At 36.0% G+C, this 18,839-nt stretch overlaps 2 protein-coding genes and 1 long non-coding RNA gene across 3 annotated transcripts; all 3 read right to left on the bottom strand.

Moving 5' to 3' along the window:
* Positions 1-2,138: 2,138 nt before the first annotated feature.
* Positions 2,139-6,243, bottom strand: LOC113331159. The gene is made up of 8 exons (XM_026577912.1): positions 5,992-6,243; positions 4,491-5,255; positions 4,228-4,397; positions 3,855-4,154; positions 3,658-3,768; positions 3,494-3,564; positions 3,190-3,402; positions 2,139-2,732 (listed from the first exon to the last, which is right to left on the bottom strand). Exons 2-6 carry the CDS (start codon positions 5,236-5,238, stop codon positions 3,544-3,546), a joined length of 1,350 nt encoding a protein of 449 aa, XP_026433697.1. The 5' UTR covers positions 5,239-5,255; positions 5,992-6,243; the 3' UTR covers positions 2,139-2,732; positions 3,190-3,402; positions 3,494-3,543.
* A 937-nt stretch (positions 6,244-7,180) lies between these two features.
* LOC113331479 lies at positions 7,181-11,565 on the bottom strand. The gene is made up of 8 exons (XM_026578189.1): positions 11,242-11,565; positions 9,587-10,417; positions 9,325-9,494; positions 8,955-9,254; positions 8,758-8,868; positions 8,593-8,664; positions 8,307-8,519; positions 7,181-7,911 (listed from the first exon to the last, which is right to left on the bottom strand). Exons 2-8 carry the CDS (start codon positions 10,398-10,400, stop codon positions 7,471-7,473), a joined length of 2,121 nt encoding a protein of 706 aa, XP_026433974.1. The 5' UTR covers positions 10,401-10,417; positions 11,242-11,565; the 3' UTR covers positions 7,181-7,470.
* A 3,360-nt stretch (positions 11,566-14,925) lies between these two features.
* Positions 14,926-15,718, bottom strand: LOC113331578. The gene is made up of 3 exons (XR_003351045.1): positions 15,672-15,718; positions 15,106-15,180; positions 14,926-14,975 (listed from the first exon to the last, which is right to left on the bottom strand). It is a non-coding gene; the product is annotated as an uncharacterized LOC113331578 (long non-coding RNA).
* Positions 15,719-18,839: the final 3,121 nt, after the last annotated feature.

Below are 18,839 nucleotides of genomic sequence, written 5' to 3'. Positions count from 1 at the left end.
TTGGCCAAATCATTAGCAATTCGTTTTTGCTCATCACAGTAAGCATAGAGCTCAACCCCCTCCTGTTCCAAGTCTGTTGCATCTGAAGCAGAAGTTCCATTTTGCGATGTCTCATCTTCCAAGTTAATAGCCGGAGTTTGCATAGATTGCGCATCAGACTCTTCAGGATGCACAATTTCGTCAGTCCGAGCATTGTTGTCACTTGCCACACTAGTAGGTGGACTTGGAATAATTGTGCGTGTGCCAGCAAAAGTGACACCACCAATTTTCACGGGTTATTCCTTAGAGACCTGAACAACACCATTATCCGCCACCTTACCCTTATCACCCGCATCTTCTTCTTTATCATTATCATTCTTACCACCATCATTGCCATCTTTGCCATCTCCTTTGTATAGCATATTTTCACCCTCATTAGGCTTTGGTGGATCCTCCTTGTTGTATTTCCTAAAATTCCAATTTTTTAATTCATCCATCCTAGCTTGGTGAATCTTGCGTTTCTCCTCATCTTCTTCAACATCAAATTGTCTCTTAATTTCATTGTATTCCTTAGTTCTATAATTTGTCTCAACATGCCCAATGGATTTGCAATATTTGCAAAAATCAGGCTTATTTAAAACTTAATAATCAAGATGAAAACCTTCAGCCAAATCCTCATCATCAACAACAAGCTTCTCGAGTGGTTTAGAGAAATCAATGTCGATAAGAACCGCGGCAAAATAACCGAATTCATGTTTTAGGGTTCTTGGATCCACACAAACAGGCTTTCCAAGTCCACGAGCAACCCTAAAAAGAATTTCCTCTTACCAATATTCGAGACGTAGCTTCTTAAAACGAACCCAAACAACTGCTCTTTTGATCGACTCAGCTTCAGGATTGAACATAGGCGTCCAAGGTTGCACCTTCAACTGCTGCTCCTTAACTTTCCAAGGACCTTCATAGCTAATTCTCTTACGATCAGCGTCATTATACAGTTTGATAACAAAATATCCTCTAACCCAAGGGATGAATTGAACCTCGCTTGATAGCTTCAATAACTTGCATAAAATTTGTTTAGCTTCATCAAACTTCACCCCAAGAGTTTTAAAATCAAAACGGCCAACAAGACTGAATTTCCAGATTTCTTTTGACCTAGTAATAACATCTTTTGGGATTTTAATCACAATCTCACCTGTAGAAGCTCGAACTGGAGGATGTGATAGAGATTCCGCATCAATACCTGACATAACATGGGTGCGTTTCTTCAAAACATTGGCATAAGACTGACTTCCTGATTCAGTCCGCACAATAGGCGTACCATTAATAAGATTTTCATGTTCATGCAGATTAGGGTTTGCGGATTTTGGCACATAGGTTTGCCTAGTCCTTGATTGAGAACGATTTCTATTCCTAATCTGATTTTGTCTAGCAGAATCGCATGAGTGATCACCACGATCTGGTGGAACTGGCTGATTAAGCGCCACTGAAAGGCGCAAATCAAAGAACAAGCAAGAACGCGTGAGAAAAAACAAAAGAGAGAAAACCGGAACTAACCCGCCAAACCCTAGGTTTGCGAGAAAAAAAAAAATCCCAATTAAGCTAGGTTATGAATGCCTGAATGGTACGCAAAACTAATTAAAAGGTCACGTGGGACCACTTCTCATCGTACTCCAGTACAGAATGTACAGAAAAAGTTTATCTTTCTTTAAACTTCTCAACCAATCAAAATAACGGAAACAAGTTGTTCCAACTTCAAATAGTGACTATCAGATTTCAAGGACAGTGAGAATGAATGATAAGTGGATTCTTTTTTATTGTTAATAAGAAAAAGTAAGGCAGGGCACCTTACTGTCCGAAAACAGCACTGCCAGCTGAAGGACACTTATGAATCTCGTGTTAAATTTTGTAAATGGGTCCTTAATCTTTGACAAAGTTGGCATGTGTTCCCTAGTTGGTACCAATTACACCTTCCCAGTTATACAGAAGTTGGTCCAAGGAGATGCCATCAAAAAGCTTAAAGCTTAAAAGACCAGTATACAGCAAGGTTTTTTCACATCATCAATAAGCAAGTTCACCTTCCTATTGGTCTTGCAGCAATACAAGCAGTTGGGGAATTTGGTCTTGCAGCAATACAAGCAGTTAGAGGTGCTCCATTTGTCTACAACAAAAAAGTGTCTTCTTTACTTGTTTATGTTAAGTAAAGTTTGTGCACTCACTGCACTGACTCGTGCACAACCACATTTATATAACAATACATTACAGATCTCCTTTTTTTTTTTAAGTTCTGGATCTATTTTCCTTTGCTATTGTCAATATGACTGAAGACATGCTTTTGGCCAATTAATCACGTCACCAATCATAATATCTCCAAGCTTCCCATCTTCGTCAAATAATTCTGATTCTTCGTCAAATATTTCTTCGACCTTCACACTGTAGACATGTTCCATTGGTGGATCAACAGAGTTGTAACTACCCAAGGCAATGGTTCTTCCTTTGAAATTTTTAACGAAACATAAACTACCAGGCTTTGTACACGCTTTCGGCCAATTAATCACCCCACCAATCACAATATCTCCAAGCTTACCATCTTTATCAAATAATTCAGCATCTCTATCAAATATTTATTCGACAATTATACTATAGACATGTTCCATTGCTGGATCAGCAGTGTTGAAACGGCCTAAAGCAATGGTTCTTCCTTTGAAGTTTTTTATGAAACACGAACAAGCAGGCACGTTGAACTCATCAGGTACCTACATCCATAAGAACCAACAGCGTACATTCAGTAAGACTCGTCTTTGGATCAGCAGGTGGAATTAGATCACGAATTTTGGTGTCTGTGAAACAGGAGTTTTGACTGTTTTACAGGTATAGGGAAAGTTCACTAATAACTCCAGAAAACAATTCTACAACAGCAATCTTGAAAAATTTTAAAACGCAAATTACTTCTACATTCCAGATCGATTATGAACTGTTCACCACCACTAATTCTACATATAAAAAAGCAGCTTAACGTTTAGATATAATCAGAGCATATTAAGTTACCAACATAAAAGTATACGTTCAAAACAGTTGAGATATTAGAATGAACTACTAAATGATATAAGGTATTAACACAACTAAGGATAGCAAGAGTTGTTTCTAGTGCAGAATTAATTACTAAATTAGCAATGTTAATTTGATTTAAGGATTTCACATAAAAAAAATTACCTGAGGTGCAGATTGATTTGATGATGTAGATATACCATCTTGCATGCGTGTCCCATGCTGTGTTTTGAGTAAATGGATTTCAGACTGCATACTCTTGTTTTCTTGCCGTACTTTACGAAGAGTCTCTATAATTGGCGCTGAAGCACGCATTGTAGTCCTCGACAGACCTCCTTCCATGCCTCTTACATGACCATGTCTATCACGTCCACATATCTAAGAAAGAAGGAGTGGTTAAAAATAAGGGTCACCAGTAAAGGAGAGTAAATTTTGCAAAAAGATATACTAAAGGTTTTGTCTCACTAACCAATGTGACAGCATCATTGTTGATATCTTTTTGACCATTTGGATCAGCATCTACAAGGTCTTTTTTTTTCTCTGCAAGGACAATGTAATTCAGATATATGATATAACCACATAAACTAAGAATGGATATTCCAATAGCATGACAAAGCAAATGCCTAATCTTACAAGTTTAACATCTGAGATGGAGGAGGATTCGGGATTATTTAAAGTCTTGGTTACATGAGTTTCAACAAACAGCACAGCTCTGTCAACTTCACCAGTTGGACTCTCTTTTTCCTACATTAGATTGCAAAAAAATCGCATTTTTCAGTGAAAGCTAAGAGTTAGCAAAACTCTGTAAATAAATGACATACAGGGTTTACCATGTCGTATTTTTTCCGAAAAAGTCCTGTCCTCCCAGTCGAATGAAGGAATTGAAGAGCTTCTCTCGATTTTTTACCAATTGTGCAACGTTTCCTATCCTCTTCAGTGTTGCAGAAATCAACAAAACGTTCCCAATCCTCTCTATTTGTAATTAAACGTTCTGGCATATTTCTTTTCTTCTCAGCAACAGTTTCATGTTTATCCATCTCTACCCGAAGATGACTCTTCCAATTTTTCCAAGAAATTCTAGCCCTTGATAAAATATTAGGTTTAGAAACTTGAGGTATGACATAATCAGCCTGCAAACAGAATATCCATAATATCATGTACTGATCATAAAGATTTTAAGATAAATAAATTAAATTCACTCACAACAAGATTTTTCCATATATCTTCTTTCACTATCTCTGGAACCATTCTCCAATCATCAATTGCAGGAGGACATCGTGCTCGTACTATCTTCCCGATAGCATTTGCAAATTGTTCTGACCCGACATCACAATAACGCCCATATTTGTCGAATATAATCTGGTGGCGGCTACCTGTAAAATGTAGTGTTCACATATTACAGTTATATTTACATAACAGCATGCAAAATAAACAATTACTTATTAGTTACAGACATAAGTACTCACCTAGTAGTCTATAAGTAACTCCTAGGTTAATACGGGTGTAGTCTTTGCTGTAAGACTCGTTATGAGTGTCAGTTGCATGGTCATCCTCCCGTTGCATGTCACCATTTTCATCCGCATCTTGCATATCACCTAGTGGTCTACAAATGATTCCTGGGTTAGTACCGGTGTAGTCTTCGCTGTTAGACTCGTTATGAGTGTCAGTTGCATGGTCATCCTCCAGTTGCATGTCGCCACTTTCATCCGCAGCATTGATTCTTTCATCCTCCACATCAGTCACAACTTCATTTTCCCTTCTTCCATTGACAAATGCAGAGTCTTGATTTGTTGTTGATGACCTCTGTTTCTCGAGTGTAACTGCGCTGATTCTTTCATCCATTGCATCAGTCACAATTTCTTTTCCCCTTTGGCCACTCACTAATGAGCATGGTGCTGTTTTTGACCTATGCCTCTTCAGAGTAACAGGTTCGAGTCTTTCATCAACTGCGTCAGTACTGATGAACAATGCAGAGCATGGTACTGTTGTTGACGTCCTCTTCCTCTTACGAGTTACGGCGTCTAGTCTATCATCCACTGCATCAGTCATAATTTCTTTTCCCATTGCGCCATTGATGAATGCAGGGCTTGGTTTAATTGTTGACGACCTATTTTTCTTGGGAGCAATGGCGTTGAGTCTTTCATTCACAGCATCAGCTGAAATTTCTTTTGCTCTTTGGCAATTGACAAATGTAGAGCGTGGTTTCGGCTTCATATCTGGTGCAGCTGCAGCTGTAAACAGAAAATAAAAAACATCTGAAATATGCATATATATCAATCAAAATCCAAACAGAAGTGTGCAACACATTTGGAACTTGTAATGCAAATATGTATAAAACTCAACTAATACGTAAACAAATTTAAAGCACTCGTTTGATTGTCCTAATGAATTCAATTACAAACTCGAAATAATTTAAAGGAAAAACTGGATCTTCATAGGCCAGAAATAGCATCAACTACTAATTTGAAGAAAATCATCAATTCATCTAATCCACCAGGAATAATGTAGTACCATGACAGTTTTGAATATGGAGAGTTTCCAGAAGTGCCTGGTAAATCTCTAAAAGTAAACCTTGTAAAGTGATTTATATGGGCAAACAGCAGCAGCTAGATAGCTAAATGAGGACAAATGTCTAGGTTCTCTTTCTTATGGGGACTGCATGCAAATGAGGAAACCTTGGATATGGCGCAAATAAGGGCATATCCATACCTAATACCCTCCTTAACACATATTTGACAGTGTGAGGAACAATTTCATAAGTTTTACCCTGAAATGAAAAACTATCTAACAAAATGTTGAAAGCAATCTTAAAACTTAAATGCTGGTAATACTACACCTATCAGAATCAGATTTACAAACCCTCTAATCATATTCAAACACAAAATTAAATGACAATAAAAAAATAAAAAAAAAAAAAAAAAAAAAAAAAAACCAGAACAAACTTTGGTGCCCCCAGTTTGGACTTACCTGATTTCAATTTTGAGTAGGTATTGAGGTACCAATTCTGAGTAGTTGAATGGTTTTAGGGAAAGTAAGTTCATGGCTGATCTCTTAAAGCTGGACAGAACAGTAGATTCGTATTGATGGATGGAATTCAGATTTTTCACATATCAATTTTTGAGTACTTGTCTGGCTTTAGATTGAGATGCCAACTTTAAATTCTCCCACTAACACAGGAGATTCTTTAAATTCCTTCAGTTTTGTTGTATCTAGGGATTGTCCTTCTCCATCCAATTGAAGCAAAAAGAGTGAAAAATGATATTATACGGCGGACCACAGCAATCCTGTTTAATTTTTATCTTATATTTACACTCTTGTAACATCGACCAAATTGGTCGCAATTTCGCAAAGGTTTTTTTTCCTTTTCTCCATTATCAGCCTTGCCAGCTTCGGCCAAGGTCATGGCACGATCGTGCACGTCAATCTCAGTCTTGGCAGCTTTGGCCAAGGCCAGAACGCCATAGTATGCGTCAATCTCAGCCTTGGCAGCTTTGGCCGAGGCCATGACACCATAGTACCCGTCATTTTCAGCCTTGGCAGCTTCGACCAAGGCACGATTCCACACGTAATTTTGGCTACTTAGAAATATAGAAGTAGCCATTGAAAAGTGGGAACTTTCAAGATGGATCAATGGGGACATAAGGTTTATATAAACTTCTGAGAGATAGTACATAAATAATGAAGCTGCAATTTATATATACAAGTAGTCCTTGACACAGGCAACTATGCTCCTTAGAGAGGGTGGTAATTTATATATACAAGTTGTTCCAACTTCCAATAGTCACTGTCTATCAGATTTCTAGGACAGCGAGAATGAAATGATAATTTTTTTGGATAAGAAAAAAGCACTGCCAACCGAAGGACACTTATGAATCTCGTGTTAAATTTTGTGAATAGGTCCTTAATCTTTGACAAAGTTAGCATGTGTTCCCTCCACTTACCTACCATCCTCATATGTTAATGAAAATGTTTTTGCCCCCAATTTGTGCAAGTCAAAATCATTTGTCTCCTAATTTATGTTTATCTTTGTAAACAATTTGCTTATATTTGTCATAAATGACATCGGCCAGGAGAAGGAAACACAAAAAAAGACAGACCCACTAGTTGGTACCAATTACACCTTCCCAGTTATACAGAAGTTGGTCCAAGGAGGAGATACCATCAAAAAGCTTATAGCTTAAAATTGCAGCAAGATTTTTTCACATCATCAATAAGGACATACACCGTCCTGTTGGTCTTGCAGCAATACAAGCAGTTAGAGATGCTCCATTAATCTACAACAAAAAAGTGTCTTCTTTACTTGTTTATGTTAAGTAAAGTTTGTGCACTCACTGCAGTGACTGCACTGACTCGTGCACAACCACATTTATATAACAATACATTACAGATCTCCTTTTTTTTTAAGTTCTGGATCTATTTTCCTTTGCTCTGCAGCATGGTTTACTGTCAATATGACTGAACACATGCTTTTGGCCAATTAATCACGTCACCAATCATAATATCTCCAAGCTTCCCATCTTCGTCATATAATTCTGATTCTTCGTCAAATATTTCTTCGACCTTCACACTATAGACATGTTCCATTGGTGGATCAACAGAGTTGTAACTACCTAAAGCAATGGTTCTTCCTTTGAAATTTTTAAGGAAACATAAACTAGCAGGCTTAGTACATGCTTTTGGCCAATTAATCACCCGACCAATCACAATATCTCCAAGCTTCCCGTCTTCATCAAATAGTTCAGCATCTCTATCATATATTTCTTCGACAATTATACTATAGACATGTTCCATTTCTGGATCAGTGTTGAAACGGCCTAAAGCAATGGTTCTTCCTTTGAAGTTTTTCATGAAACACGAACTAGCAGGCACGTTGGACTCATCAGGTCCCTGCATCCATAAGAACCAACAGTGTACATTCAGTAAGACTCATCGCTGGATCAGCAGGTGGAATTAGATCACGAGTTTTGGTGTCTATGAAACATGAGTTTTGATTTCCATTACAGGTATATGGAAGTTCGCCAATAACTCCAGCAAACAATTCCACAACAGCAATCTTGAATTTTTTGTAAAATGCAAATTACTCTACATTCCAGATCGATTATGAACTGTTCATCAATACCACTTCTACATATAAAAAGCAGCTCAACATTTAAATCTAATCAAAGCATATTAAGATACTAACATAAGGGCAATCAAGGATAGCAAGAGTTGTTTCTAGTGCAGAATTAATTATTAAATCAGCTATGTTAATTCAATTTAAGAAATTCACATAAATTTTTTACCTGAGGTGCAGATTGATTTGATGATGTAGATACACCATCTTGCATACGTGTCCCATGCTGTGTTTTGAGTAAATGGATTTCAGACTGCATACTCTTGTTTTCTTGCAATACTTTGCGAAGAGTCTCTGTAATTGGCGCTGAAGCACGCAAAGTAGTCCTTGACAGACCTCCTCCCATGCCTCTTACATGACCATGTGCATCACGTCCACATATCTAAGAAAGAAGGAGTCGTTGAAAATAAGGGTCACCAGTGGAGAGTAAATACTTAAGTTTTTGTCTCACTAACCAATGCGACAGCATCATTGTCGATATCTTTTTGACCATTTGGATTAGCATCTACAAGCTCTTTAATTTTTCTCTGCAAGGACAATGTAATTCAGATATATGATATAACCACATAAACTAAGAATGGATATTCCAATAGCATTACAAAGCAAATGCCTAATCTTACAAGTTTAACATCTGAGATGGAGGAGGATTCGGGATTATTTAGAGTCTTGGTTACATGGGTTTCAACAAATACCACAGCTCTGTCAACTTCACCAGTTGGACTCTCTTTTTCCTACATTAGATAGCAAAAAACCGCATTTTTCAGTGAAAGCTAAGAGTTAGCAAAAATCTACAAATAAATGACATACAGGACTTCACCATGTTGTATATTTTCCGAAAAAGTCCTGTCCTCCCAGTCGAATGAAGGAATTGCAGAGCTTCTCTAGATTTTTTACCAATTGCACGACGTTTCCTATCCTCTTCAGTGTTGCAGAAATCAACAAAACGTTCCCAATCCTCTCTATTTGTAATTAAACGTATTGGCATATTTATTTTCTTCTCAGCAACAGTTTCATGTTTATCCATCTCTACTCGAAGTTGACTCTTCCAATTTTTCCAAGAAATTCTAGCCCTTGATAAAATATTAGGTTTATAAACTTGAGGTATGACATATTCAGCCTGCAAACACAACATCCATATCATGTACTGATCATAATGATTCTAAGATAAATAAATTAAATTGACTCACGACAAGATTTTTCCATATATCTTCTTTCATTATCTCTGGAACAATTTTCCAATTATCAATTGCAGGAGGACATCGTGCTCGTACTATCTTCCCGATAGCATTTGCAAATTGTTCTGACCCGACATCACAATAACGCCCATATTTGTCGAATATAATCTGTTGGCGGCTACCTGTAGATGTAGTGTTCAAACATTACAGTTATATTTACATACAACATGCAAAATAAACAACTACTTATTAAGTTACAGACATAAGTACTCACCTAGTGCCAGTGGTCTACAAGTAATTCCTGGGTTATTAACGGTGTAGTCTTCGCTGTTAGACTCGTTATGAGTATCAGTTGCATGGTCATCCTCCAGTTGCATGTCACCATTTTCATCCGCATCAAGCATATCACCTAGTGGTCCACAAGTAATTCCTGGGTTAGTACCGGCGTAGTCTTCGCTGTTAGACTCGTTAAAAGTGTCAGTTGCATGGTCATCCTCCAGTTGCATGTCACCATTTTCATCCGCATCAAACATGTCAGCATCTTCATCTCGTATATCGCTCCAAGCAACGAGAGTGTCAGAAACAGCATTGATTCTTTCATCCTCCGCATCAGTTACAATTTCATTTTCCCTTCCTCCATTGACAAATGCACGACGTTGATTTGTTGTTGATGACCTCTGTTTCTCGAGTGCAACAGCGCTGGTTCTTACATCCACTGCATCAGTCACAATTTCGTTTTCCCATTGGCCATTCACTAATGAGCATGGTGCTGTTGTTGACCTATGCCTCTTGAGAGTAACAGGTGCAAGTCTTTCATCCACTGCATCAGTACTGATGAATGATGCAGAGCATGGTATTGTTGTTGACGTCCTCTGCCTCTTACGTGTTACAGCGTCTAGTCTATCATCCACTCCATCAGTCATAGTTTCTTTTCCCATTGTGCCATTGATGAATGCGGGGCTTTGTTTAGTTGTTGACGACCTATTCTTCTTGAGAGCAATGGCGTTGAGTCTTTCATTCACTGCATCAGTCGCAATTTCTTTTGCCCTTTGGCGATGGACAAATGTAGAGCGTGGTTTCGGCTTCATATCTGATGTAGCTTCAGCTGTAAACAGAAAATAAAAAAAAAACATCTGAAATATGCATACTATATTCAATCAAAATCCAAACAGAAGTGTGTAACACATTTGGAACTTGTAGTGCAACCTATTCACTCATCTAAAAGAGTGATTAACATCAACATGGCAAAATGTATAAAACTCAACTAGTACGTAAACAAAATTAATGCACTCGTTTGATTGTCCTAATGTCTTCGATTACAGCCTCAAAATAATTTAACGGAAAAACTGGATCTTCATGGGCCAGAAATAGCATCAACTACTAATTTGAAGAAAATCATCAATTCATCTAATCCACCAGGAATAATATAGTACCATGAAGGCTTGAATATGGAGAGTCTCCAGAAGTGCCTGCTAAATTTCTAAACGTAAACCTTGTAAAGGGATATGTATATGGGCAAACTGCCGCGGCTAGATAGCTAAACGAGGACAAATGTGTAGGTTCTCTTTCTTATGGGGATTGCATGCAAATGAGGAAACCTTAGATATTGCGCAAATAAGGGCATATCCGTACCTAATATCTTCCGTAACACAAATATTTTACAGTGTAACAAAAATGAGGAACAGTTTCATAAGTTGTACACTGAAATGAAAAACTATCTAACAAAATGTTGAAAGCAATCTTAAAACTTAAATTCTGGTAATACTACACCTATCAGAATCAGATTTACAAACTCTCTAATCATATTCAACAAAAAATTAAATGACAATAAATAAAAAAAAAAAAAAAAAAAAAAAAAAAAAAAAAAAAAAAAAAAAAAAAAAAAAACTAAAACCCAGAACAAATTTTGGTCCCCAAATTTGAATTTACCTGATTTGAATCTTGAGTAGGTATTGAGATACCAATTCTCTGAGTACTTGAATGGCTTTAGATTGAGGGAGTAGTGAGATGAAGCTTAGGGGAAGTAAGTTAATGACTGATCCTTAAAGCTGGACGGCAAAGTAGATTCTTATAGGTTTCAGACTATTCACTTATCAATTTTTGAGTACTTGTCTGGCTTTAGATTGAGATGACAACTTTAAATTCTTCCCCTACAGCGATAGATTTCACAGGAGATTCTTTAAATTCCTTCAGTGTTGTTGTTTCTAGGGCTTGTATTCCGTTGCACCCCCAATTCCCAAAGGGAAAATTAGGCTCAGGTCCCAGCCATGGATAACCCATAATATGAGGTTCCTAGTTAAAAGAAGTTTAAATCTAGGTCCCTAGTTATTAAAAGACATCCATATCCTTTTATATATTGTCAAGCACCAAATTAAATAAAATTTAAATTTAAGCCCAAAATATTGAAATATAGTAATATGATGTCACAGCCATCTTTACCGACGGCCGCCACCAGCACCACCACCACCTCCGACGACCGCCGCCACCAACCACCACCTCCGATGACCGCCGCCGCCAACCACCACCGCCAACCGCCGCCAGGGACCACCAGTAGCAGCAGAAACCACCACCGCCGGAATCCAACAACAACATATGGATGTGTAATCAGAAGTTACACATGCACATGACATGTGTAACCAGAAGTTACACATCCATATACACATGGGTGTGTCATGAAAGTGTAATCAGAAGTTACACGTGCACATGACATGTGTATCGGGAAGTTACACATCCATCTGGCATGTGTAATGAGAAGTTACACATCAAAGAAATAGACAAAAAAAACGCATACATAAATTACATGTATTACTTTAATAATCATTTATAATAATTTCTTAGCATGAAGTTACAACAATTTCTTTGTTTATAAATTATAATAATCGAGTATTATTAAATACGATATGCAAGTTAAAACACTAGAAATAAGCGACATCATATAATACAAATGTTCCCCTCCCTTCTCGTCTTTCTTATCTTCCCCGATTCCAAATGCTTGTATATCTGCAACAAATAAAATTATTGAACAATTAACAAAGATCACAAAAAAACACTTGATAACTTATCAAAAGCGTGTGTAAATATAAATTACACATGCATCTGTCTAATGTAATTCGAAGTTACACGTGCATCTGTCTAATGTAAGTCAGAGTTACACATGCATATATCATGTGTAATTAACAGCTGCACATGCTTATGACTCGTGTACCCGACATGTACACTATGTTAAAATCACTAATCAAAAAAGGCTACAACTATTCAGAAATTATTGTCATAAAAATATTTAAGTTGTCATAGGCTAAACATTCCAGAAAACAAAACATGTGTAATCAGCTGGTATACTACAAAACGCATGTGTAATTGGGAGTTACACATGCATATGGCATGTGTAACTTGGAGTTACATATGCATATGGTATGTGTAATTGTGAGTTACACATCCACCCGTAATAGTTCGAAATATTGAAATATATGATGGAATTCAGCAATTACCCGTTCAAACAAGAAATCGTTTTTTGCTGGAGCATCACCTGCACAAAAACAAGGGGAAACAAATAAAAATCTTGATTCAGTGCAGAAAACATAAAGCCTATACTGAATAATCTGGTGGTCAGCTTTACAGGTCTCATTTTTTCTCTAAATATGTGGGGTAAAAGTTAACAAGAAAAAAAAAACTTTTCAAGGTCTGGATAATTAAGCACACAAGAGATTGTATCCACCATAATACGGTACCTTTTAAGTCATTGAAGTGGAACCATAAGCCATTACCCTGTAGAATTTAGAAAACAATGACAGAAATCATCAAATTGCAAATGAACAATCATCAAATTATTATCATTGAATGCAATAGCTTACTGAGGTCCTCCATGTTTGGAATAGTAGCTGAAACAGCAATGAACCGAACATGAGCCAGAGCACCTGATTCCATTTTGGGGATGTGAGCAAGCATTTTAAAATAAGTAAAAACAGCTAAAAAACTGGAAAAAGTTCATACACAAGCAAACTGTACTACAAGTAATTGACAGTATAACTCAAGCATATGTAACTAGCATTCAATTAACTACAAAAAGTATATAACGAAGGCATATGGAGGCGGTCAAACTTCAAAATCCGTTACCAATTAGAATATGTAACTAGCAGTTACACATCCAATTGGCATGTATACATCGCAGTTACACATCCAATTGGCATGTGTAACTAGTAGATGCATACCCAATTAGCTTGCATACTTTGAGTTACACATGCATATGTCATGTGTAACTTGGAGTTACACATGCACCCGTAATAGTTCGAAATATGGAAATATATGTGTAATTGTGAGTTACACAAAAATCAAGCTTCAACAGCAATAAATGAATTTAATGCTCTAACCAAGTGTATTAGAGAGGGAATACAAACCTCAAGAGCCTTTGATGAGCAGAATGGACACCTTCTTGTTGATATTTTTACACATTAATAAGGGAATATCAACAAGTGTATTAGAAAGTTATATTTTTACACAATAACAATATACTTCTTGCATACGTACTATGAGTATCTCAGTATCCAGCTTCTCAACAGATTGCTTTGCATGGTGATGTCCGAAATGCTGCTCATCCTGCTGCCTTACTAGATTGCACCTGAACTTTGTAACTGCAACCTAAGCATACATCTAATATCACCACCAAGTTCATTCTGCAGCTTCAATTGCAGCAGCAATGTTAAAGTAATATGTCGATTGAAACTATTTCAATCAACTAATAACGGATAGAAGTTTCATATTAGGTTACATATGCATATCCCATCAAATTAGCATAGTTACACATCTATTTTGCATGTGTAACTAATATATACACATCAATTTAGCTTGTGTAACTAGAAGTTACACATCTAATTAGCATGTGTAACTACTAGTTACACATCCATAGTCTACCAATACTATGCTGGTAAAAAAGCCTTACACTGTGAAGTGGGAAACCTGGTAAAAGTTCATACACAAGAAAACTGTACTACATGTAATCGGCAGTTACACATTCATATATCATGTGTAATTCGCAGTTACATATGTCATAAGCATATGTAATAGGAAGTTACACATGCATATGGCATGTGTAAGCCGCAGTTACACTTCGGTGTTTTTTAAAGCCATCTTACCATTGGGAGAATAGATAATGAGATGAATTGGATCGGTAGAGATAGATTTGGAGCGTCATGTCCCTTTATTTGTTTCATATGTGATCTCCTATCTCAGAGCAGCTACATAAATATAACAGATAAGCATGTTAGATGAAATTTATCAAATTGGGTCAGTTGTACAAATTATACTTAAATTTCAGAGAATCAAATGCTTAACGAGGATACCTTTGTATATCAAACAACAAAATTAGTTACAATGATGACCAAAATTTGCAGAGTAACCAAAACAGACCTAGGACCACGTAAAAAACAGATTAAACATACTTCCAACATTTGCAGAGTAACCAAAACATTTGCAGCATGACATCGGAAAATGAAGTACCTAACAACCAAATAACTAAGACACAACCAGTGAGAAACAACCAAAAAATTTACCTCAAGAGCAAAACATTGGCAGCATGGCATCTGAAATGAAGTACCTATAATCATCTTTATCAATTGACTTCTACTTCTCAGCACTGCTTTCTTTCATATATGTCAACACATATGAGCCTGGTGATAAGGATGAATCAGAGCTTTCTAATTTCTCAGAAAAGTACAACAATTGAGCAATCAAACTCTTTTGTGATTCAAGAGTGTTTTCTGTTGTTTCATCTATAGCCACTTGGATAAACAAACTAACCAATGAAGCAGTTCTCATTCAATTTATCAATTCTGATATCACCAGTGCCTCCTCATCCTCCTAAAGAACCCCTACCTGCACCACCAACATCACCAGACCAGTTCATATGAGTGGATGAAAAATCAAATCAAATCTATGGGTAACAGAGACAATGATTCTTTGATACTGAATCTCAAAACATTATTTTAGATCGTAGCTAAAAATTAAGATTTACGACGAATAGATATGGATTTTTTGTTCAAGTTTTTTCAAAAAATCTAAATCAAAACAACCAGAGTGAGTAGAAAATTGTAGATCTATGCTTCGATTTCAATTAGGATAGGTTAATTAAAAAAAAATGAAGATATAGGTTCTGAAAACCCTAAAATCCTTAAGAGAAGATGATACTTATACGCAAAATCATGCTCATCTTTCCCATGATTAAGGATCTAAACTCTAATTAAGGATCAGATAATGAAATCGAGATTAATTTTCATTTTTTTTCAAAATCATTAAAATCAAACCACGAGAAATTTGATTTCAACTCGAAATCGATTAATGAAAGCTTTAAAGGAAGATTAAATTACCTTTCAATTCGTTTTTCCTGATGTTTCTCTTCGATTTCTTTGGTTAATTATCAGACTAAACAAATCATCTGCATCTTCCGTAAGATCTATCTTTTGATCAGATTCAATCGATCTTTGACATAAATGAAACTACAGAGGCATAAAAGGAGAAGATGCAATCAATCGTTGTTGTTGCAGTCGAAGATTTGATGAAGACGAAGAAGATTTGATGCAGTCGAAAATGAATCTCAGGAACCCTAGAAACCATTGTTCTACAACAGAGAGAGATAAAGATGAAAGAGAAAGAGAATAGAGAAATGAAAAGAAGCTTCTGGGATTCCCTTGTATAAATACTAAAGGGCAATGTTGCCATTATTAAAGTTCGGAATAATTAATTATGGGCCTGATCTAAAGATAATTTGATTTTTCGGGCCTAGTAATGTCATTTTATGAAAGTGTGGAGTTGAGGGTGGAGGATCCATTTTGTGGGGCTTCTATATGTTTGAACCCATATAGTAGGGGGTTCTAGTATTTTTCACATTCCCAAATGATTCTTTTTTTCCTTTTGTTTCCGGGTTCACCTATTTGCCACCTTTGCTTTTCCTAGTTTCCTTCCAGAATTTCAATTTTCAAAGTAATTTTACTTTTCAGTTTTATTTTATTTTATTTACGACCCCTCCTATTGACAGGGCCGTCATCTTATTCCAAGGTACGGGAACTGTTTGCCTTTTTTACTTTTTGGATCAACCAAGACCCACCACCAAATTTCAACCGCCGTCCCCAATCGGCCACTCACCACCACCATGGCTAACAGTTGAAAATGATCTCTAACAATACCAATAATGATTATTTTTATTTTTAATGTAGAAACTTTAAATGGATGATATCTGTTTTAGTAAAACTGAATTTGTATCGGAAGAAATTCAAAGAGAGAGATTGGTGCCCTGTGTTTGCTAAATTATTCAGTTCAACAGATGTTGGGTTGAAACATCAAAGAAGTAAAGCTGTAACACATAAGTTAAGGAAGATGCTGAATTAATTATTTTAACATTTGAAGAAGATGGATTAACATCTTCTTTATTTTAATGAAACGATATACAAGTTTTCTTTTGTTTAAGGATCTTAATGATGATTGATGAAGATATGATCAAACTCTCTTTCTATTTGATATAGATTAACTTTTTTTCATCAAGAAGGTTTTATATTTGGATCTTGAAGATGATCAAGCTGTGGTGATTAAAACCTCTTGTTATACTGAATGAGAAAATCAAAACAAAATTTGAGACCTGAACTGCACCGGCTATATGGATCGTCCCTGCAACTATAACTTTCATAAAATGTTTGATACATTGAGCCCTGCGTAGATCCCGAACCTGCATCTATAACAAACTGGCCCTGTTAACATCCACGGTCTTTATTTACCACCTATCAAAAGCAAATTAAATGATTAGTTACTCTCTATTTTTTCAATATATTTATCTTCAAAAATAAGAAAAATCAAATCAAATTTGATTATGATTATCACCATTTTTATTTATCTTGTTCTTCATCAATTTATTTTCTTCTTCGTCGATCTCCTTTTTAATACAGAACCACAAACCCTAAATTAAAAACTTTTTTTATTCATAATACAACACAAAAATAAATTATTCTTTTATTTTCTATCGTTTAATTCATTGAGAAATAAGCTAATGACTCATAAACTACTATTTGAAAGATTTAACTATCGAAAATTTATGGGAAAATATTGTTGTGATAATGGATAATACTTAATGTGTGAATAAACTATGGAAGTAATCTTAAAGGAAATGAATTTCAGGTCACATAATCAATTTTCCATAATCTGATAACCAGACAGAACTTGATTTTCCAAAATGCTTGTAGTCGTCCAGAATATGAATGCTTGAAACATCGATAGTCGTCCAGAAAAACTCAAGATTGTTAATGGGGGTGCCAATTTTCTTGGGGGTGTACCAACCCAAAGGCAAGTAGTTGTTTTGTCTTATATGTAATGTGGTACACCCCCAATCAATTTGGTACCCCTATTAGTGATCTTCAGAAAAGTCGACCTAGCATACACATGCACGACTAACAAAAATTATGGTCAGTTAAGTATGGGGAAGTCCTTGAGATTTATATATACGACTAGAGTAAGTGTGGTTGTCAACAATAGACAAAAGGGTCAGACGTTTTCAAGCTTCTGAATTTTCCTCATCACTGTATCTATATTAACTTAGAAAAAATAAGGATTAAACGAGACGTCCGCTGTGAGAATTATGGGTTCTAGGTTTTCTAATATGGGGTGTATAAAAAGAGTAGAGGATGTAAAAAATAAAGTCAAAACATATGAAGGTAATATTTTGGATATTTTACAATGTACTTGAGTGGTAAATAGGATATTTAGGGATGGAAATTAATGTTATGGCAAATAGGAAAAGTGTGGATGGAAAATAAGTGAAACCAAAGATATTATACGACGAACCACAGCTATTATACTTTTACATTTACACTCGTGGTAAAGTTGAATAAATTGGTCGCGCACGGAGTGCTCTAGGCGAACTTAAAATATGGAGACTTTTTATAAGTTATCATATTAGAGACAGAACTAATTTTCAGCTTAGGGGATACATATCTATATATTTAAAGTGATAACTTTGAACAGACTATGACCAAAAATCCCCCCAAAAATGTTCAACCTTTTTGGTTGGATTTTGGGGTTCTAAGCTCGTAGATTAGCATAAAATCTCCTAAACAAAAAAAAAAAATTGTAATGGTAGTATAGCTGTTTCGAAAAATTAGTAACAGTTATAAGTGTTACAGTTTTTCTATAGTTAAAGTAACTGTAACAAATTATTTCCTAACACTTATAAGTCCCATAGTTCCTAGAACTTAAAAAGATAATAATTGGGCCCCCAGTTATTTAGGGCTCTAGGCCTCTATTGCCTAGCGCATAAGACAGTCCTGTTAGAAGCACGCTTTTGGATCAAAATTTTTGTCTTTCTAACGTTGGGGAGGTTTGGTAGTTTTCTGAGTTTTAGAAACTTTTCCTTTTTGTTTTTTTCGATGTGTTTAATGATGGGTGTGTTGCTTTGGTGTGGATGATAAAGTAATGCATCTACTAACAGCAAGGGATGTGTTATCATTCCGTTTTTCTTTTCTTTTCTTGGAACATCATATATAATAGAAGAC

The sequence above is a fragment of the Papaver somniferum genome, unplaced genomic scaffold (assembly GCF_003573695.1).
Source record: "Papaver somniferum cultivar HN1 unplaced genomic scaffold, ASM357369v1 unplaced-scaffold_125, whole genome shotgun sequence".
Lineage (NCBI taxonomy): Eukaryota > Viridiplantae > Streptophyta > Magnoliopsida > Ranunculales > Papaveraceae > Papaver > Papaver somniferum.
Note: the sequence above shows the minus strand (reverse complement) of the source record. Positions and strands in the feature narration are given on the sequence as shown.